Source organism: Echinops telfairi, unplaced genomic scaffold, assembly GCF_000313985.2.
Source record: "Echinops telfairi isolate 266 unplaced genomic scaffold, ASM31398v2 ScPeMD7_60;HRSCAF=208, whole genome shotgun sequence".
NCBI classification, from domain to species: domain Eukaryota; kingdom Metazoa; phylum Chordata; class Mammalia; order Afrosoricida; family Tenrecidae; genus Echinops; species Echinops telfairi.
In genome coordinates, this window is record NW_022103958.1 from 36925442 (window position 1) to 36948968 (window position 23527).

At 47.5% G+C, this 23527-nt stretch overlaps 1 protein-coding gene across 1 annotated transcript in view; it reads right to left on the reverse strand.

Annotated features, from left to right (window-relative positions):
* The window catches only part of INSC (INSC spindle orientation adaptor protein), a 163483-nt gene that overhangs the window by 107596 nt on the left and 32360 nt on the right, over positions 1-23527 (reverse strand). The window contains exon 2 of the mRNA XM_004711565.2: positions 20936-21036. Coding sequence (XP_004711622.1) covers positions 20936-21036 — 101 coding nt within the window. The remainder of the gene's footprint in view (positions 1-20935; positions 21037-23527) is intronic.

Here is a 23527-nt window from a genome sequence, read left to right on the forward strand (position 1 = left end):
GACAAACAATAAAACATAGCAAAGAAGATCCAACATACACACAATGCGAAGAAAGAACAGAGCAAACTTTAAAAGTTTTAAGTCAGTAAAACCTTCTTATGAGGAGGGGGAAACTATGAGAAAACTTAAAACTATGTATTGAAAGAGAACACCACATATCTGAGACAGATGATTGGATTTAAAAAGTAAATGCTCCTTTGAATACCTAGGGAAAAAGTCCTTGTTACTTAGAAGGAATAGAAAATTATTTTATCATCAGTCTGGGTTTTTGTTTATTTACTTTTTTTACAGTGATGTTTTATACCAGAAAAGAAAGTAGAGTAGTATAATCAAGATTTTCAAGAAAACATAGAGTAAGCCAACGACTTCATATTTTGCCAGAATGGCTTTCAAGTATATGATAGGATGGAACCCTGAGCTCTGGTGTCAGCAGTAATCTTAGACAATCATTCAAAATGATCAAGACAATCAAATCAACAGGACTTTGATACTGATTGATGTAGATGATAAATAATAGGGTACTGTCAAAGTAAAGCCCAGGATTTTTACTTGGGCAGCTAAACAGATCATAGAAACAAGTTTGGAAGGCAGAAGAATTAGTTAATTTGAGAGGTGTTGGTTCTAATGGGTTTACTCTAATAGTCTTCTGAAGAACTCTAATCCTTCTCACCGGTCTGCTCATCCCCATATCTTCATTCCAAAAATTTCCAGATGTTCCCAGTATCTATAAACAGTTTGTGGTCCACATCCTCTCACAAAATCTCTCTCAGATACTCTGTATTCATCCATTCATTCAACAGAAAAGTGGGTGAAGGGAGATGTCAGACAGGGCAAGGTATGACAAAATAATAATTTATAAATTATCAAGGTCTCATGAGGGAGGGGGGAGCGGGAGGGAGGGGAATAATTAGGACCTAATACCAGGGACTTAAGTGGAAAGAAAATGTTTTGAGAGTGAGGAGGGCAATGAATGTACAAATGTGCTTTACACAATGGATGGATGGATGGATTGTGATAAGAGTTGTATGAGCCCCTAATAAAATGATTTTTTTTTTAAAGTAGAGGGGTAGAATAAGGGAGATGAAGACTCCCCATGTGAGAGCCCGGGAAGTCACTGTCATTTTAATGAAGTGGTCAAAGTAGAAACCACTGAGCAGATAAGACTTGAGGAAACACTGTAAGGACTTGAGAGCATTAGCCATGGTGAGCTTTGAGCAGTGAGCCAAAGGTACTCAGACATCTGGTTTGTATGAGCAATGGGAAGGAGACAAATGCTGTTAGAATGGAGTGAGGAAGGTATAGATGAGCTGGAGATAGGCTCAGAGAGTTGGGGACAGGTCACAAATGACCTCCAAAGCCATTGTAAGCCCGTTGGGTTTCACTGAGTAAACAGGAAACTACAAGGACTCCTCACCAGATGTCAGCTGGGTCCACCTAGTCCAGCCACCTCTCAGTGACTCAACCTGGAAAGGTCTCTCATTGGGGACTTTATCAAAACAATATGTAGACTAACGTAGAAGGACGTACCCTGGGTTATGCCGTAAACTATAAACTATTTATTAAACAGTTCACTTAAGCACAATCATTTATGCCACGAGCTATAAACAATTTACAGTGTGGTTAGGGTATTACCATCCATCCCTCCCTCTGTACTGAGGCTCTCATGAAGCCCCAGTCAAGCGTGTGTCATCAAAGGAAATGCTGCTGCTCTGACCTTGAGGGGACCTTCCAATGTCTTCATTCCTTGCTTCTGATCCTGGGCAGAGCTGCATCAGTACCGACCTCGCTATGCATCGGAGTTTGTCTTAGTGACAGAGAATTTTCTCTCTCCATCCCCAACCTTACAAGTTCACATGTTAAGAGCACAGCCCAGCATGATTGCAGTGCTAAAATCACTAAGGAGCTTTTCTCTCCTTCAGTGGACTCCACAGAATGCCTCCTGCATCTACCTATCACCCGAGGAACCACCTCTTCCCTCCTGTGCTTCTCCGGCGTTTTTCTCATCTCCATACATTGACCACCTGCTCCAGCTACACTACCCAGAAATCTCTATTTTCATCATTCATCCTATGCCCTTAATATTTGACATAGGCCTTCCATAACATTTCAGTGTAATGTGACCACAGAGTTGATCCTCTCTTTCACTCATTTCCAAGAGTGCTGGGGAAGGTCAAGGGGAGAGGCACCAACACACCTTGAAACTAGAAACAGGGATCAAGGAAAGGGGGTTGGGTTATGGCACTAAAGGTATTCTGTCACATCCAGTCTTCTAGGACATGGTCCTCCATCACTCTACAGGAGGGTGTATGGGCAGGGAGGAGATTGAATAATCAATGTTCTAGAAGGCTTGCAGAGTCCCAAGTGTACTGTAAAAGAAGCTATCTACAGGGCACCTTCTGTGTGACAATCTTTCACATATGCTATCTGGTACAGGCTTCTCCCATCATTCCTGTGAAACCTTCTGTAAGCCAAAGTGGCATGAAGCAAAGAAGCCATTTCCATTTACTTCTATGAAGAAAGGTTTTTTGTTTTTTTAAAATCATTCTGTTGGGGGCTCGTACAGCTCTTATCACAATCCATACATGCATCCATTGTATCAAGCACATTTGTACATATGTTGCCATCATCATTTTCAAAACATTTTCTTTCTACTTGAGCCCTTGGTATCAGCTCCTCATTTTTCCCTCCCCCCTCCCTCTCTCTGTCTTGAACGCTTGATCATTTATAAATTATTTTTTGTTTCATGTCTTACACTGACCGATGTCTGTCTTCACCCATTTTTCTGTTGTCCATCCCCCTAGGAGGCGGTCATATGTAGAACACTATGATAGGTTCCCCCTTTCTCCCGCTACCTTCCCCTTCCCCTCCTGATATCACTACTCTCATTATTGGTCCTGAGGGGTTTATCTGCCCTGGATTCCCTGTGTTTTGAGCTCTTATCTGTACCAGTGTACATGCTCGGGTCTAGCTGGATTTATAAGATAAAATTAGGGACATGATAGTAAGTGGGGGGAGCATTAAAGAACTAGAGGAAAGTTGTATGTTTCATCGGTGCTATACTGCACCCTGACTGGCTTGTGTCTTCCTTGTGACCCTTCTGTAAGGGGATGTCCAATTGTCTACAGGTGGGCTTTGGGTCTCCACTCTGCACTCCCCCACATTCACATTGATATGATTTTTTTTATTATGGGTCTTTGATGCCTGATAACTGATCCCATTGGCATGGCATGATCACACAGGCTGATGTGCTTCTTCCATGTGGACTTTGTTGCTTCACTGACAGATGGTCGCTTGTTTATCTTCAAGCCTTTAAGACCCCAGATGCTAAATTTTTTGATAGCTAGGCACCATAACCTTTCTTCACCACATTTGCTTATGTACCCATTTTGTCTTTGGAGATTATGTTGGGAAGATGAGCATCATGGAATGCCAGGTTATTAGAACAAAGTGTTCTTGTATTGAGGGAGTATTAGAGTAGAGGCCCAATGTGCATCTTCTACCTTAATACTTAACATATACATATATGTACATAGATCTATTTCCCTATCATTATATATAAATATATTTACATATCTACAAGCCTGTATTTAGACCTCTGTAAATGTCCTTTGCCTCCTAGTTCTTTCCTCTATTTCCTTTTACTTTCTTCTAATGGAACACTATCATTTTCAGCCTTCATTTGGGTTTCAGTAATTTCTCTTGGCTACATTGCCCTTCATCAAGCCCTACCAGGCATCCTATACATTCCTCGCCACTGATTTTTAGATCACTAGTTGTTCCCTCATCCTTGAGTTAATTGACAACCCCCTTCCTTTCCCCTGCCTCCCCTTCTCCCATGTCCCCCTCCGGATCTTTGGTTCCGTTGTTTTTTCCTCCAGATTGTTTATCCCATCTATCTTATCTAGATAGACATGCAGAGACAATAATAAGCACAAAAACAAGACAGAGAAAATCAAAGCAAAAAAAAAAAACAAAAAAAAAAAAAAAACCCAAAACAACAACAACAAAAGAAAAGCCAATAAATAGTTACAGGTCTGTTTGTTGAGTTTTAGGAGTGTTGTCTGGTTGAGTCTGTTGGGGTGCCATACCCTGGCCCAAAGTCTATTTTTGGTATTCCCTGGGGAATTCATTGCTTTGCTTGAGGAAAAGTTTTTAAGCATCCTCAGACTCCAAATAATCGTCTACTAAGTCATACCAAATAACACATAAAAGCCTAAAATAATAATGTACTAGGGGGTACCCAATAAAACTGAAATCCCCCCACCCCCCAAAGCTATGTATTTAAAATTTTTTAATCTCCCTCAAAGTACTCTCCATTACACTTCATGCATTGGTCAAATCTGCAATTTCATTTTTGGAAACATTTTTCAACCTCATCTGTTTGGATGGCTGTCAGCACTTCCCTCATTTTTTCTTCACCTCTTCTGTCTTCAAATCGCTGTCCTTTCATGCCCCTCTTCATTTGAGAAAACAAAAAGAAGGCTCACAGAGCAAGGTTAGCTGAGTAAGGTGTGAGGGGCAAGAGAGGCATGCTGCTTTTCACCAAAAACTGGCACACTGAGATGACTGTGTGAGCAGGTACATTGTCGTGGTGGCAAAACCAGTCTCCTGCCTGCCACCAATCAGGCCTTTTTTGTCACACACTGTTACCCTATCTTTTCAGAATCTCTAAATAGAAAGCTGGATTAACAGTCTGACCTGGTGGAATGAACTCCAAATACTCTATCCCCCTCACATCACATTCCATTTGGGGGTACCCCTGGTAGAGTCTCACAGACATAATCCAATAGGGAGATATGGTACCGAGCTGCTCAGTGTAGCTCCCAGGAAGGGAGCTGGCACCACCATTCTCAACACTGGAGACACTGGCTGCCTCTGAACAGCTCAGCACATGACAAAACAAATGACAAGTGCTAGATTCCTGTTCCACCTTTTTCCATAAAAGCGAAAATCCTCTATGGATTTTCCTTTCTGTTAATAAAAACAGGCCCCAAGATGAAAATAATAATAATTTATAATTTATCAAGGGGTCACGAGGGTGGGGGGGGGGGGAAATAAAAGAGAAGCTGATACCAAAGGCTCAATAGAAAGTAAATATCTAGGAAAAAATTGATGGCAACATATATACAAATATTCTTGATATAATTGATGTTTGGATTGTTATAAGAGTTGGAAGAGCCCCCAATAAAATTATCTTTTAATAAAATAAAACAAAATATCTGCAAAGGTCAAAAAAAAGGTGGAGTAGTGTAAAGTGAACTTCCAGGCACTGGGGGATACCTGCATTCCCGTAACAGTGAGGCTCAGAGAGATTCCAACAGCCATTCAATGGCATCACCTGATTTAAAGCTCTTGCACCTGACTCCAGCGCCTGCACTCATCACACGCTCAGTCTACACAGAGTCCTAGTGAAGCTCCGGGTAGTTTCTGTTTCAGAAGTCAACCCATTGCCATCAGATGCATCCCAACTCATAGTGACCCGACAGGGCCAGTGCAGAATGGTCCCTGTTGGTTTCTGAGCCTGTAAACCTCATCTTTCACCCTGAGAGAGCACAGTAGGTTTGAACTGCTGACCTGAGGGTTAGCAGCCCAGTGAGTAGCCCACGACACCACCAGGGCACCTCAAAAAAATCAAGAAACCTGACTCTCTCTTCAGGTAATGATTCCCAGGTCCGTGAGCCCATTTCACAGCCGCTTCCTACTTGATGACTCAGAAACTCATCTTATGCGATTCTGTTGGACCCAGGCCTCTGAGGCTCTCCTAGAGAAACAGACATCGGTAACACATCTGCGCCTCTCAATAACTCATACGTGGGCTTCTGTTTAAGCTCTGAAAAGGATATGTGTGTACTTGCATCATGTGCATAGATGATGATAATGAAGCAAGATCACCTGATGAGGAGCCACCGCTTGAGTCCATATATCCCCACCTTCCACCTCTTAACAGCTACGTGACGCTGCACAGGACACTCCTCCTCTCTAAGCCTCAAGGCCCTACTCCAGCTCATTTCCCACACTGTCCCAGCCACACTCAATTCCGTCATTTCCTCTGCTGTTGACATCGACTTCCAGCCTTTGCATCTGCTGACCCATCTCTCCCACGTCTTCTTTCGAACCTTCCTCTCTCTGAAGTCTTGACCTAAATGTCATTTCTGAGGGACACTTCTCTGACCACTGCGTGAGCTTAGGTCCCTCTGCTCAGGGGTCTGTAGCCCTCCACTTATTCCCTGACCTCCTCTGTTCCCACTTGCTCAGTTACATATTTAATGTCGTCTTTATTCGTTGAACTCTATAAACAACTCTGATCTCAGGTTGGTCTTGTCCTGCCTGCCTGCTGCTCCTAACCCTGGACTTGACCCATTGAAGATTCTCTGTGTATATTGGTAAAGTTCCATTAGGTTGGCAGATGGGAAACTGATAAGCTGCACTGCCTGTCTCATAAGATTGCTGTAAGGGAGGATGGGGATAAAGTGTATAATCCTATTGCTAACATTTATTCAGGTGGAAGCTGTGCCTCCTCTCACCCAAATGGCTTCCTGTGGCTCTTCTCAGTTCTCACAGCAGCCTCTGGAAGGAGGTGCTTTCATTCTCCTACAGTTACCAATGTGAGAACTAAAATGTAGAGTGATCAAGTAACCTATCTGAAATCACAGAGCACCAAAATGGCACTGTTTAGCTCTGACTCTAGCTCGCTGAAACTTAAGCCCCATGTTCTTAAATGTCACACCAAACAGCTCCATGGAGGGCCAGGCTCTGGTAACCATCAGGTTTAAGAAGGCCAGGTAAAAAATTGATAAATACATTTCGCACACATAAAGTCATTTACTTCTGCTGTTTGCCCTAAACCTTCATAACTAAGCTGACCTACTGGGTTAGAAAGGATTGACTTTCATCTTTCTTGTTCTTTTCTCCTCTGTACTCCAAGGGGACATGTTCATTTGCCAAAGTGGAAGTTCAAGGAGAAATGACAGACCTAATTTGTAAGTTGCCACACTGATGCCTCCATGTGGTTCTACAAATTGAAGGTAAGAATATGGAAACGACCACTGGAGGGTTTCCAAGAGCTGTTTACCATCTGAGAGGTTTCATAGCCTCTCCATCAGCCTCCAGCACACCCCCACCCCCCACCCACGTAGCCCTCCTCTCCTCCACCTGGATTGAATTGTGTCTCCCAGAATTATGTGTCAACTTGACTAGGCCGTGATTCTCAGTATTCTGGAACGTGCCTCCATTTTGTGGCCTGGTGTAGTTAATGATCCTATATGTTGTAAATCTTAACCTGGTATTAATGAAATAGGATCGGTGGCAGTTATATTAAGGAGGCAGGATACAATCTACAGGATTAGGTTGTACCTCGAGTTCATCTCTTGACTTAAGCAGAGATCAGAGGGACTTACTATCACAAAGAGAAAAGCGCTGGAGCAGAGTGTATCTTGGTGCCCGGGGTCCCTGCACCGGGAAGCTCTGATTCTTTGGGGAAGATTGATGCCAAGACACACGGAGCTCTCCACGGGCCGCCAAGCCCAAAGATGCTGAAAGGAGACAACAATCTTCCTACACTTTGAGCCAACAGAGAAAGCAAGCCTTTCCCTAGAGGCAGTGCCCTGAATCGACTTTTAGCCTTCTAAATGGCAAAACAATAAATTTAAGTTTATTAAACTCATTCACGTGTAATATTTCTGTGATAGTGGCACTAGATAACTGAGACAGAGTTTAGTACAAAGGAAATAGGACATTGTTCTAGTACCTAAAAGGTGGGGACATTTTTTGGAATTGAGCAATGAGGAGAAACGAAGGAGAAGAATTTTAAGGGGTCTAGGGAGCCCTGGTGGCATTCCATGGGAGAAAGACGAAGTTGTCTGTTCCTATCATGATTTACAGCTCAGAAACCCTACATAGGGTCTTAGAGTCTGAATCAATTCAGTGCAGTGTACTTGGGGGAGGGAGGGAGGATAGTAATCATAAAGCTCAGATTGCCTTGAACAGACTGTTGGTGGAATTATGGACATGAAATTGTGGGAAGGGACAGAGTATGTTGGGGCCAGGCCCAAAACCCTGACCTCCTGGTGTTCCCTGCTTAGCTCCAAACCTTTCTGTCCTAGAAGCTAAAGCTATAAAGCTGAACAGGTGAAAATTCTAGCTTCACAGAGCTCAACCAAGAGCCCCAAATAAGCAAATGAGTTAAGCCCCCACATCCCAATCTTGAAGTAATTCTAATCATTGCTCATATGGCAAGTTCCTGCAATGGGCCAGGCAATGTTCTCAGCCCCTTTGGTCCTCCCTACAGCCATGTGGGAGAAGTACTAGTATTATCCCTATTTACAGATAGAGACATTTCTGTCCAGGGAAGATACATCATGGACAAGTGGTGAAGTCATTCCTCAAATTCAGGTCACTGGAGTCCAAAGTCTCACTCCAATCAACTAAACACCACACTGCCATCAAGAAGCTGTGAGCAAGATGGTCTAGGATCACAGAAAACAGAGGGTCTAACTTTGCCTGGTAATATCAACACATAGGAAATGACATTTACTCTGTGTGGTAGTTACATAATCTGTTGTCAACTTGAGACTATTCAGAGTGAAGGGGTGGAGTTTAGCCTGTCAATCATCAGGTCACAGCTTGATAACTTCATTTGGAGGTGCTCAGGAGATAAATAGCTCGCTGGAGGCAGGACACACGGCTCACTGGAGGCAGGACACTTCCTGTGAGACATTCCTGTTGACAAGCCATATGGAGCTACGCTGATAAAGCCGAGTCCTAGAGTTGGAGATGCCACAAGGAGACCCATGCCAGTGCTGAGACTCTTCCACCACCGCTGGATCCACAAGACCTTCCACCCACTGGCCTGTGATCATCCTGCATTCAGCATCATTGCATGGTTGCATGAGTCTAAAGGGGAATTTATGGACTCGTAGCAACATATGGGGTAATATTGGACTTATGGACTTGATCTGGACCGGGCTGGGATGTTTTCTTAATGTACAATTTCTCTTTGATATAAAATTCTCTCTTAAACACATGAGTGTCTATGAATTTGTTTCTCAAGTCAACCCAGACTAACACACCCTGATTCTTTGAGGAAAGGGGAGCTGACCAGGATGACAAGAGAAAAAACCATTTTACATCAAGGGTACACCATGTACAAGAGTCTAGAGGGCATAAGAGTAATAATAAAATGAAAATCTCTTTCAACTAAAGTGCAGGGTGCCTATAAGGGAATGTCCAACAGGAGAGTCACAGGAACAAATTGATCCAAGACCTTGAACACCATGATCAAGAAGTTGGATTTAACTCTGAAGGCAATATGGAGTCCCTGAACCTATTTTAGAGCAGGGCAGTGACATAATTGTGAGGGCCTCGTGGTCTCTGGCCATCAAGTCAATTCTGACTCATCGTGACTCTATGGAACAGAATGTAAGTGCCCCATAGGAGTTCCAAGACTACAAATCTTGACAGAAGCAGGTGGCCACACATCTCTTTCCCATGCAGCAACTAGTGGGTTTGAACCACTGACTTTTCAATTCACAGCTGAGTGCTTTACCACTGCATTGCCAGGGAGTGGGAAATGGACCCAAATTAAACTATTTTCATTGAGTTGATTTCAACTCATGGAACACAAGGGGTAGGCATGAGACAATGGATCAGAGGAGGGGATAAATACAAGATGGGAGGGTGATCCGTTGGGAGATGATTGTTTTAAACAGAGAGAAATGATGGAGGGTGATCTGAGAGTGAAGGCGGGGGGTGGTCAGAGGCTAGAAGGGTGAGAAAGAAAACAGGCTCAAGCAGACTCCCGAGTTTCTGGCCTACGTCATCAGGGCAGTCACTTACTGAGGTAAGAAAGACATCCAGAGAACCCGTTCTTGTCTTGTCTTGTCTCACCTTGTCTTAGTTGAGAGTGAGGCCGCATCACAAGTGGGGTGCATGAGGTCACAGCAAAGCGAGGGTCAGGCCCTGCAGAAAAGTTTCCTGAGGTCCCCAACTTTCCAGGGAGGAGACCAGGTCTGGTGAACCCCGCATAACCCTTCTGTGAGCCCATCCACTCCCATCCATGGGCACTGTGTCGCCACATAATGAGCTACTCTTCTCAATTTTGGAGTCTAGGGACTGTGGCTCATTAAGGTTTGGACTGTGTTAGGCGCGGAGCATCCCATAATTGCATAGCTTGCCTGGCTCTCTATCATTAGCTCTTGGGCTATCTGGGCCCCTCCTCTCCTATTGGAGTTTCTGACTGACCCAACACAAAATCTCCAGTTGAAGAGGGCGGCTCTGGCTGTGCAGTGGGGGCTGCCCGCTCTCCCTGCACCTTTCTGTCCCCAGTGGTTATGCTGTGTACAGCCATGAACTTTGAGCTGCCTTCTCACTGGCCATGAACTCTTCCCTTTGCCAGTCGATATGACTGGTCCTGTTATCCACACAGAGGAAAGGGAGGGAACACTGAGATCAGGAGAGATGGACTGGCCATGAGTCACTCTCCCTTCATGGTGGGAAACCACCCCAGTCAGGAGCCCGGAGGGCTGCCCAAGCAAGGAGGCAGAAAAGCCAGAGGCCAAGACCAGGGTTCTGATTTCCTCTGGAGTCTGAATGTGATGCTAGAGATTTCTCGGATGTCCAGGGAGGAGAGGCCACCCCAGCCAGTGGAACAGGGCTTCTGCCCAATCCTCAGCCGAGTCTCGGAAGGACTCAGATGCCTACTCCCTCATCACACTCCTCACTGCTCGCCGATGGTGACTCTCCTGGACATCTGGAATGAAGTGACCAAGCCCCAAATTCTGGGCTTGCTGGAGTCTGGCAGGCTCCAAACACAATACCAGATGCAACCACAATCATCTCTAAATATCAAGCTACTGGTCAGATGACTTTTTTCAAAGCTGGAATTATCCAGGGTGGGATTGAATAAGGGAGAGGAAGGAGCAGAGTGTCCTACCAAGAAGTTGCAGTAGGAAACAACGGACGCCCCAGAAGATTTCTCCAAACTTGTCCAAAGGCAACGGGAACTACCTGCTGACAGGCATGGTAGATGGCCCACTACAGATCACCTCCTGTGGGCAAAGGCCTCCCTCGTTGGACCTGTATGAGCCTTAAAGTTTGGAGATAACCAATCCTGCTTTATAGACGTAGACACTGAGGCTTGGTGACCTTATATAACCCGTCCAAGTCCTCAGGATTAATAATTAATGGCAAAAAAGTTAAGATCGAGTGCTATGATATCATGGGCACTGTGCTAAGTGCTTGAAAGCTTAATTGCTACTTAGCCTTCAAAAGAATCCTGTGAGGCTAGCATCCAGAGAACTGGTAGGTTAAGTAGCTGGGCGAAGTCACACAGTGTTTAGATAAGGAGACACAAGAACACAGGCAGTCTGAGACCCAAGCCTTCCTCCGAGTTACTGTGCCGGACCCTTTGATGGGCTTCAGTTGTTCCGCTGAGAGGGCTGACTCCAGACAGTGCTCTTGCCACGAGGCAACACGACTTTTAGGAGGCACTTTGTTGCTCTTTTTAAATCTTGTGAGCATCGAGCAACTATAGTATTCCTACCAAATAGCAGCCACAACAAAAATGAACCAGAGTGTTGTCTTCAAGGTCACTCTGCCCATGATGACCCATGTGCTACAGAGAAGAACTAAGATTGTCTTGGCTTTGTCTTCCTTATGGGAGTAGATCCCCAGGCCTTGTTTCCATGGGGCCGCTGGGTAGATTCCAGCCACGCGTCCAAAGGTTCATTGTTGCATCACTAGGGCAGCGGTTCTCAACCCGTGGGTCACGACCCCTTTGGGGGGTCAAACGACCCTTTCACAGGGGGGGTGCCCGATTCATAACAGTATCAAAATGAAAGTGATGAAGTAGCAATGAAAATAATGTTATGGTTGGGGGTCACCACAACATGAGGAACTGTATGAAAGGGTCACGGCATTAGGAAGGTTGAGAACCACTGATCTAGGGACCCATGGGGGTGTCTGGTCTTCATTTCTTTCTGAGAGGAGCAGGCCTGTGTTGCTAAAACTCAGCGCTCCTGGCCCACTCATCCTCACCGGGTTCTGACCAGTTTGCCGCAGAAGTGCTGCCTGGCCAGGGGTGCCGGAAGCACAGGGAAGCCATGGCGATTGATCCTCTTAGGACTGTCATTGCGGAAGACTCTCACCACTCCCTCGTTGGCCTTCCCCTACCTCTTAGATCATCCCCTCCATCCTTTAAAGCTCCTCACTGGGGCAGGTAATGGTGCCGGACCCTTCAGACACCAAAGGGAACGCCCATTCCAGCAGAGCCACGCCATGGGCCCTGCTGCTGACACCATTTCCATGTGCTCAGCGAATCCTGCTGTGCTGACATCCAACCCAAGTGTTCCCCAAAACCGTGGGGGCGAAGCCCGCTTGCTTAGGATGTATACCTACTCTCCTGCTGGCTCCTTTCATTTATTTTCACTGAGCCAGAACTTTCCTCAAGTATGCAATCTGGAGTTCTCGGCCACTGTTGAGTAAGCATTAGACAGCTAACCACAAGCGTGGCAATTCTAACCCTCCAGCCGCTCCGAGGGAGAAAGGTGAGGCCATCTGTTCCTGTCAGGATGTGCACCTCGACAACCCTCTGTAGGGCGCTAGGAGTAAGAATGAATGCTCTGGTCATAGGTTTGGGTTTGGTTTACTCTATTTCAAGGGCATCCTGAGGACACCGGGGTTAAGCACACAGGTGCTAACCAAAAGGTTGGCAGAACAAAGGAAGGAAGTGCCACTGACCACAGCCCCCAGAAGCAATGACCTTCCTTGCAAAACCCTGATCTTCCTTGTAAGATGCTGATACACCATGTACCCTAGACTGTTAACATTGACTCTTTGCTTTGTTGCTTATGAGATTTGAAGGTGTGGCACTTTCCTTTGGGAGCTTAGTGGAGCCCCTCCTACACGATGTATCCCCACTAATATCCTGTGAGAAGGGGAACGCAGAGTTTACATTTTAACCTTCATCCCTTTATACATGTATTTGACTGATTGAAGGGAATAAAGAATAAGCATTACAAAGACGATCTTGTGTCTATGAATGTTTTGTGGATTTGCTTCAAACGAAATGAAAAGGAGTAGAATCATGGAAGTATGGGCCGAGAACAGAGCAAGTTGCTGGAGGGGGAGAAAGGAAGTCGCAAACAAGAATTGAGTCCAATTGCAAAGCATGCTGGAACTTGAGGTCCAAGGTTTATCTATCATATTCCATACAATTATACCCTTAACTCCAACGGAATCCTTCTCCTGGTTATATCAAAGAGGTTCCCTAACTAAGGCTCACACTCAGGCACTCTCTAACTACTCCCTCCCTCCCTCCAACTCCTTCAGGGCCTTCAAGTTGTTTCCAATCATGGTGACCCCCCAGGTGAGAGCAGAATGGCCCCTGTTTGTTTCGGAGACTATAAATATTTACAAGAGTAAAAAGCCTCATCTTTCTCTTGTGGAACAGCTGATGGTTTTGAACTGCTGGCCTTGCTGTTAGCAGCCCAACAAGTAACCATCCCCCCACAAGTGCTCCTTCCCAAACTACTACTGACTTGACATTTCCACTTGAGGGAGGGAGGGGGGAAGGGGCAGGCAAGGCAAGGACAAAGGGAGGGGGCACTAGAAAGATAGGCAGGCTCTGCTTTCTTGTCCAACCTTGTCCCACCACACATGCTACTCTCTCGACAAAAGATTTCATGACAAACTGCAGAGACTCTTCCAATGAACTTAAAATTGAAGACAAATTATTTCAGAATGATTATTCTTCAGAAGATAAAAGCAATGCCTCTCTAACGCTCTGGCTCTTTCAACCACTTAGATCTTTGACTTCCACTCAGAGTATTTACGTTAATCAAGATTAAATGTGAGCTTTCTCTTTCCTTCCAAGCGTCTGTTTTCTATCAAAAGAATGAGAATAACTTGCTGAAAAGAGAGGTCAGCCTAGAAGAAGGGAATGAAATTCCAGCTATTCCACTGAATTTCTCATAGTCACCTGTGTCTCCCCAGCTACAGCAGACTCAAACATTGGTTACACACACATGCATTCAACAACCCCTTACTGAGTTCCTACTGTGTGCATTCTAACCACAGGAGGAACACAAATCTCAGCCAGATATCAACCCTCGGGCTCTCAGGACATGCATCACTGAATAGGGATGATGCCATGCATACAAATCACTGTTGTGCTACCCAGAACCTAGGCCAAAGTAAATCTTCAGTTAAAAACGAATTTCATTCAGATGAATGAGTGAAGGAATGTAATAGATGTCTGTCTCTATTGCAGATAATATCTACATGAGAACTTCACTGGGACCAGGGCACAGGGCATCTAGACGTTTCCCAAACTTCTTTGGCCTACCACTCCCTTTTCAGGAAAAAATTATTCAGTACCCCCACCCTGAGTAATTAAAAACGTTTGTACTATATAGCCCATGATCCAGGATAAAGTGTAGGTATCTGCTTTTGCAGCCCTCGGGGATCATTCCAGCACCCCCCAGGGGTGGTAGCACCCAGTTTAGGAAACACTGTTGGAGGACATACTGGACAAGACACTTGACCTTAACCAAAAGGCCGAGAAGAGATTAGAACTGACTGGAGACTGAATCGAAGGAAAGCCTGGTAGTCTCCTTCCGAGAGGTCCTGGCCATGGAAAAGGCCTGGGGCAGCTCTGCCATGACCCACACGGGTCGCCATGAGTCGGAGTCAAGGGGCCCCAACTGTCGGGTCCTTGTTTCTTTCGGTTTTCTTTTGACAGGGACGGGGAGACCGAGCCTGAGAAGCAGCCCCAGGAAGGGCAGTCAAACGAGTCACAGAACAGCCCCATTCCCCATGGGCCTCCGCGTCCGCATCTCAGAGGTGTTAGATTGAAGGAGTGCCATAGATGAGCTCTGGGGAAACTTCCAGCCCAATCAGTTGATGCTCCTTGCCCCCTAGGTCCCGGCACTCCCTGGGAATTTGAAGGCAACCTTGATTCTTAAAAAGAACTGTTGAATCATTAATGGTCCCTCTGCCTTCACAAGGTCACACACCCTGTATTTCTGTGGATTTTGCTTGGGAAGTGGAGGAGAGGAGGGCATTCGGTTCCAGCTTTGATTGGCCTTCCTTTGGTTTAAACAACACAAAAATGCTCAATTAGCCCTCTGACGATTTCAGTCTGCACATCTCACCACAGGCGGAGAAAATGGCCCAGCAGCAGAAAAGCAACCACAGACTGGGTGGGGCGTGGGGGGGGGGGCACACATGCAAGCCATTATCCACTTGGAGCTAGGCTCGCCTGCAATGCCCTTCACTGGTTCCAGAAAGCTGGATGTCTCCTCCCTAGCAGGCCAAGGCCAAGGCCAAGGCAGGAGGTCCCTGACCACTAGCAATAGCTGTACCCTGCCCTGGCTCAACCCAGACGCTGGACTGCACAGAAATCATGTGAGAACATGATCCACCCCACAGAGAAGGCCCAGTGGAGAGGCACAGGTTGCATGTGCAATACAAATTCAGGCTTGAGAGGTTAAGGAGAAGTTCAGTAGTAAAGAATTTGAATGCAATCCATTTCCTCCTTTGGCAGACACTGATGTGCCTCCCAAGTCCTCATAAAAGGGGGGGGGGGGGGGGCTTGTTTCCCGACCTGCTATCATCCCCTGCGGATGTCTCAGTGCCACCTGGCCTACCATCACGCCTTCCTACAGAAGGCCACTCCCAAGATGGATCAAGGTGGGGCTATAAAGGTCGTGGCCCGTGAGCAATGATGCCAGTGCCGAAGCCAGCTGCATCTCACCTCAACTTCTTCCTCTGTCCAATCCTCCTTCAACCCCAGCCCTGCCACGTGTGTTGGTCCTAACGGTACTCTCTAACATCCATCCCAAATCCTCGGCTCCCGCTCAGAGGAGATGAACCCAGCTTGTGACCCCCCTCATTGAGAAAAGAGAGAAAATAATTACACACATTTAGTGAGGATGAAATGAGTTGCTGGGTAAAAGAGCTCCTAGCTTATAGCAAGTGCTAACTTTGTTACGGGACAATTCTTTAAAGAATACTCCCACCCACCCACATCCACACACACACACTTTGACCTGCTCCAGCAGGAACCTGGAAGGAAGGAGTCAACGTGTCCCAGCTGGACTGATCGACGAAGTAGTAGAAAGAAGGAGTGAGTGGGACATCTGGGCACAGTCTCTGCGTGACCCTCAGACCAGCCTCCAAGCCACTCCCTTGGAACCTACCCCAGAGACTGGGCCATCAGGATCCCTGAAAAAAGCATGGCCGTGATGGAAAAGAGGACGTGTCTGGGCGCATGCCGAGTGGGGCAACATGCTGACCTCCGTGCTGACCACCACATTGGGTCTAGGCACTGCTACCACCAAGCCCAGCGGCATCAGGTGAATAAACACAGAGTCCACGGTGGGAGGCCAGAGACGGCGGAATGAAGAACAGCCTGAGCCATAGCAGCCAGCGTTTCTAGAGAAGTCATCTCCTGCCCGATGCACTCCCACGAATAAACCTTTGAGCCTTTCCAGGACTTGGACTTGCAAGTGTTTCCACTACTGAGGGAGTGGCCTCTAGGACGACTTAAGGAAGTCTGGATAGTGCACAGGAAAGCACCCTGGGAACTGGGAGAGACCTTCCTTCCGGGAGTCCTCATCCCAAAGCCAAACTCATTCCAGGGAGTCAATGCTGACGTGCAGTGACACTCTGTGCGTTTCTGAGTCTGTAACTGTTTACAGGAGTAGAAAGCCCAGTCTGTCTCCCAAGGAGCTGCTGGTGGATTCAAACTTCCAACCATGCAGACCACAGCCCAACGCATAAGCGCTATGCCACCAGAGCCACTGAAGTACTCAGATGATGCTTTCAAGCAGCTGGGATTGTCCGCACGTGAAGGCAGACCAAAGCGTGGCTCAGGCAGGTTAAGCAGCCACTCAAGGTCCCACAGCTGGCGAGAAGTGGAGCTGGGATTGGCGCCCAAATGTGATTCCCAGTCTCTATGCTTTCCGTCTTCCAGGCCACATGAAAGATGCTAAAAGTAGAAATGCGGGGCTTTCCTCTTGACTTGTTTATTTCATTCGCCTTTGAAATGTGAAAGCTTCCCAGGAGACTCCGAGGCAATCAGAGTGGAGACCCCTGTCTAACCGCCCTCCATTGCCTCTGCCAATTCAACGTGGGAGCCCGCCCTGCTGCCCTCTCCCTTCTCCCCTCTTGCCTCTGCCAAGAAGCTGCCCTCCACCCTTGTTTGCCTCAAATACCCATGGCCTAATCCACACGATTCAGCTGAGCGACCACCTCCCAGTCTGGCGGGGTCGGTGGGAGGGAGTGCTTGAGGTGAACAATGACACTGCAGAGGGAAATGCGTTTTGGTGGAACCGGACAGGAAAACTCCCATGATCCATCCCTCACCATTTATCCAGGGACAATAACCCCGGTGGTGTCCCCTGGAAGAGAGGCTCCTGCTGCTCGGAAGAGGAGCGAAGAGTGGCTGCAAGCCTCAGAGTGAGTAGACCTACCTCTATGACATCCCCTAAGCATGTGTGCACACCCCTTCTTTGAGAGCACGGCCCAGGCACTTGCCCCAGAACATACACAATGAGCAGGCTAGAAGGCCCTGCGATTGGATTGCTCAAATGAGCTGGATGGGCCTGACTAGGCCAGGCTGTCCCTCTCTTAAAGGAGAAACCACGCTCTCCACTGTCCCTGCTGCCCTATTGGAATGTCGAGGCTAAAGAGATCCTATGTTACCCACATGGCAATACAGAGCCACACCCGCAGAGCCAGCCAGAGCACTTGGGTGTAGTTGGGCTGCTAGCAGCAGTGTCAGCGGTTCGAAACCAGCATCCTTTCTGCCGGAGAAAGACGGGACTTTCTATTCCCATCAGGAGTTACCATCTCAGAATGGGGGCAGTCCCAGCCTGCCCTAGAGGGCTTCTATGAATCGGCTTCAACTCAAGGGCAGTGGGTGAGCGCACTTGGCATCAGGCTGGTCAAGGCTGGTTTCCTTCTCTAGGTGTTTACTCTCCAAAATCCTTACACATGCCCCCCACCTTCAAGAAAACGATGCTTTAGCTCCTAAATCACTTTCATGTAACTTCATGGCCTTTGCCCTTAAAATTCTAAAAGGGTTGGAAGTGTAAGTGAGAGAGAGCGAGGCTCTCGGGACCCCTAGAAAAAGGGCCAGGATCTGGCCCTCTGCATTTTCTACTCAGGGAACCTATTTCTCATCTGCAAACAAAACAAATCCCGAGATGTTCATATGCATGGAGCCATTTCTATGCATAACAAAGCAGTGCTGTAAATATAAACATCCCCATATGATAGATGATGAAACTGAAGACAAGCTTCCCGTTAGTAAGGAGCAGAGTCCAGAAATAATAGAAGTAGCTGGGCTCCTGACTATGGAAATCAACTGCCCCGGAAGGGTGACCTCCCCACCCCAGCACCGGCTGTGGAAGGGACCCAGAGCTCTGTGGCCAGAGCTACTCGTTTCCAACTTGCTACACGGGCAGGACAGGGCAGGCGGGAAAGAGTCGATTGAGAACAGTCATCTAGCTCCTGGGTTCACAGTTAAGCAGCTATGCACATTCCTCTGGAAGGAGAGGGTGTCTCTGGAAGAAGCTCCATCAGGCCCTGACCTGGAGCAGACCCTCCCTCCCCTTGTGTCCCCCTTATGACTGACACTGTCCGAAGGGCTTTGCATGCATTAGCTCAGCCAATCCACGGATCAACTGTATGACGGCGGCACTAGTCCTGTTGGGAGGTATCTTCTTGTAGGTGCCTGAAGCTAGCAGCCTGACGAACAATGGAACAAGCTGTGGCCTGCTCTCGAGCCAGTCCCATGACCCATTGTGGATCAAAGGGCTAGGACCCCTAAGGTTTTCACTGGATGCTTTTCGGGAGCAGATCATCAGGCGTTCTTTCCATGTTGGTCTGAAAGCTGTGCGGAAGCCTCTGCAGAACCATAGCAGGACGTCAGCTGCCGCTGCCAGGCCAGTGTGTGTGAGGTGCATTGGCCAGGAATCAGACCCAGGCCCCTGGGTGCAAGGCAAGAATTCTACCACCAAACCAGCCTTTTTTAGGGACTGTTGTTACCACCACCACCCCCAACAAGGAGACCAGGTGACATAGTTGTTACACCTTCCATTGCGATCTGCAAGGTCAGCGGTTCGCTACCACCAGCCCCTCGGAAGAAAGATAGGGCTTTCTACTCCTGTAAAGAGTTACAGTCTCAGAGACTCACAGGGGCAATTCTGCCCTGTCCTTGTAGGGTCCACTGTGTGTCAGCATTGACTCTATGGTGGTGAGTTTGGCTTGAATATTATTTTTACTATTCTTATCCTCATCTTATACCTACGGGAACCAAAGAGATGAGGGGGTTCAAAGGTTCACTAAGACCACACAGCTTGTAAGGGGTCCATCAAAAGAACTGGGCACAGGAACACAACTGGCAGACAGTGGGATGCAGGCAGGCATCAAGGCTGACCACACTTGCTCATCTAATGAAAGGCCGCTAGCCATTCCAGGCAACGTGCAAGCTACATGGCTGACAACGCAGTCTCCCATCTGTGCATTTGATCTTGGAGACAATGCCTGGAAGAATACTCGGTACCAGGATGAGCCATGGTCCTCAGCTTGATTGCCCAAGGACTTCCTGGTCACATAGCTGGCCGTTCCATGCGCAAACTGTACTCATAGCCTCACCGCTTTATAATAACCTCTTGGGGCAGTGGGCTGATGCAGAGGTGCCTCAGTTCTCAGAGACTTTTAACAAAGATTTAATAATAGTGTATATTTCTAAAAGAACGCACACTCGAAAACATGTTTTAAACACCAAAATAACAGTAGAGAAATGAATGATGCATACATTTTAAAAACAAACCAATTGCCCTCAATTCCATTCTGACTGCTCAGGTTTAAGATAGAATATTACTAAAATATCTGGGACATGCCTGATATATACAACTAAACTCTACAAACAAAGCAAAATGAACACGCGTGTGCATACACAACAGCAATGATTTCACACCCTCACAAGGGGAATGTGGATGCTCTTTCCTTCCTCCAAGCGGCCCCATCAATGTGTCTCAACAAGAAAGAGCCTAACTGGATGGTTTAAAAGGTAGGCCAGTACCTCTATCTTCTAGCCCCTCTGGCATTCTCGCAGTAATGGGAGCTCACTACCAACCTGCATGTGCAGCTCTGGGACTGCAATGTCCCTCCCTAAGCAGAGCCTATAGCAGAGTGCCCCAGTGCCCCAGTCTTCCCAAGACTGGGAAGCTTCTGGAGACGCAGGGCTTTTAGGGCTGAAATCAGGACACTCCTGGGCAAGCCAGCATCGTTGGTCCCCATAGATCTGCCAGTCTGGATTTCCACCTCTGGCTCTAGCTCAGGCTTCCAGAGCCAACCTCCTCTCCACACACTTCATCTGTGCCAGCATCCGCCGGTGTTCCTGTATTGCTTCATCATGTTACAATTCTCAACCGTTTCTGATCTCATCGTCTGAGCTATACCTTCTGCTCAGTGAGTCCCCCCATCTCCACTCCGCACTGCCCGAGGACCAGCTCTGTGCTCAGTTCCCTCCTTCCTGCTCTGAGGAAGGAGAAAAAAACCTCAGAGTGGATTGCCAGCCTCCAAGAAGCTCAGAGAAGGCCATCATCAACCCCAAGAACCCTCAGTGCTCTAGTCCGTGGGCCCAGGCAGAACAAGTGCCTCTCTGGGGTCCCCTGTATCAGCACATGGTACCTCGTACTCGGTGCTTTGCTTCCACCTTCAGCAGCAACTCCTCGGGGCCATACTGTTCCTGCTATCACTCCGCCCCACTGCCTAGTTCCACCAATACTTGCCAAGTCAATGTAGACTCCTCGGTGCCTTGTCCTGGGCTTCCTCCCATGACAGTGCACAGAGCATTCAACAGGGCCGCCTGCAGTGTCAAGCCAGACAGTGGGGCTCGGTCCCGAAAGCCAGCTGTAGGACTTACCGCGGCCCAGGCTGGGGGATGGAGTCCAGGTGGCGACCTCCAGGCAGGGCCATCATGTTCATCCCAATGTGCAGCAAGGCCTGCCCGCAGCGGTCAGGACCCTGGAAAGAGATAGTCATATGTGGTCACGGAGGACCCTAGGGTCCAAACCACCAGGAACGCACCCAGGGCAGGTGTGGAGAGACTTCTTCTGGCCCTGCTTTCCTCCTTGGGCCAGTGTACGCTCCACCGTGCTCAGACGAGTCAAGTAGACACCGATCCAGATCCGGTCCTGGATCCTGGGCCCTCCTTCCCTATGAATCCCTACAGTCATACATGCTATTGCCGAACATTTGCCAGACCCCTATCGGGGAAGTTTTGCAAGCATTAGCCATGGGTCTCAGGCTTCCCGCGGAACTGCACTGCCTCTGGCCCACTCTGCAGAGTTTCCACAGCCTGCATCGGGCCAGCTCCAGCACGGAATGCCCTCTCCTCTCCCCTCCACCCCCACCTCTCACTTTGGGAGAGCACCCACTTGCCTGCCCACAAAGCCTAATCTCAATTAACAGAAAACTACAACAAAATAAATGCACCATGGGGGCAAAGACGTTGCCCAAGAATAATGAGTAGGAGAAAGAAACAACTATTTACGGAAGAACTACTATGCCTATGGTAACATAAAAATGGATGGACGATTAAATGGTGTGTGTCAGACAATATGTCAAGCCCTGCATTATTATCTAATGAATGGGATTAGACGGGCAGCAGCTCCTTATATTTTGTTTAATCTATATAGCAGCTCAGTGAGGTAGGCATCATCACCCCATTTTTAATTGTTTTAAGATCATTTTATTGGGGGGCTCTTACAGTTCTTATAACAATCCATACATCAATTGTACCAAGCATATTTGTACATATGTTGCCATCATTATTTTCTAAACATGTACTTTCTATTTGAGCCATTTGTATCAGCTCCTCCTTTTACCCTCCCCCCTTGATCAATTATCAATTATTATTCTTTTCATATCTTACACTGACCACTGTCTCCATTTCCCCATGGTTTCTTCCCCCCTCCTCTCACCACCTTCCCCCTACCTTCCTGATATCACTACAGGATCACCCCATTTTAAAGATCAATACAGTGAAACCTAGCGAAGTTAAAGTACTTGCTCATGATCACTGGTGAGGGGCACATTCAGTCTCTAAACCTGGGTCCGTGTTATGCTCAACCTTTGTACTGTCCTCTATTCTGGGCGAAGAAAACAGGACACCCAGTTGAATGTGAATTTCAGAAAACCAAAATAGTGGTCCATACAGGCCATCCAATATTGCTTGTAGCATACTCATATTTTAAACGTACCTGTGATTTCTCTGGCCTTCAAGTTCAACTGGGTAGTCTGCATTATTGGCTGCACATGGTTTGCTTAGCTATATGAGCGGGGGCTGCAAAAAGTTGGTGGCACATTCCATTTTTCCATGAACTTTTGGAAGCCCCTCGTGTGCGCCCACTGCACTGGGTTATTCACCTGGAGTACGCCTGAGGCTTCCCTGGGAAATGGGACTTTGTCTGTGCATCCTGGCTTTCCTCAGGTCCACGCCACTTCAGGTGACGTCATTTCTCCCCAACAGCCAGTGACGGGCTTGAGGATAAGCACATGACTCAATTGGGGACCGTGGGACTTGGCGAGGGTGCTTCGAGGGGAGGTTTTCTTTCTTCTAAAAAGAGAGCCACCAGTTGAAAGCGTATCCTTCCCACTGGATTTGTACCAGACAGTATGTCCCTCATAGCTGTGGGCGACCATCTGGCCATCATGAGCAGACCCAGCAGAAGAACAAAGATGCCCCAGGGGACAAAAGAAAATCTGGTCCTTGATCACACAACTGCTGAATCACTGTCAGGTGACTCAGCCAGCTGTCACCCTGTCACCCTCCACCAGCACCTCCTACTGCTCCCACTTCCAAAATTGTGAGCCCACCTGCTTCGTCTAGTTCCAGCCGTTGTGCACGAAGGAATGGCCTTCTGAAAGGACAAGAAGCCCAGAACAAGTGTGCACCCAAATGACTGAGCCCCGACCCTGGGCATCATTCTCTGTCGCTCCTCATTCACCGGACCTTTTTGCCACAGAGCTATAGGGGACAAGAGAGTAAACCCCACATTGCCTGTGAAGTCTCTGGCTGACATTAGCTTGATAGAGAGCCACGTCTCACATAAAGATGCACCCCATAGGGAAGATCTTAGGGAGAACCTTTAGTTAGCTGTACTTTCAGCCACCCCTCCGAAGTCTCTCTCTTCCTATAGAGTAGAACCCTGAGGGATAAACCCTGCAAGGCTACTCAGGAAACCAAAAATAGATGTAAGAAAGTCCCTTGCCTCCGAGCTGGGTTAGCCTGGATTCAGAGCCTGTTTCTCTTCCTGAATTGCACATGACCTTGAGGAATGTTTCCACCATCCCTGAACATGGCCTCCTCCACTATATCTACTTTCCTGAGACATTTCTGAAGACTTACTAAGATCAGTGACAAAACTTCCTGGTATTGTGTTTGGCATACGATCACTCCAAGAAGTGTCCTTCCTCTGGCAAGGAGGAGTGGAGCAATGTAGATGGGGGGGGG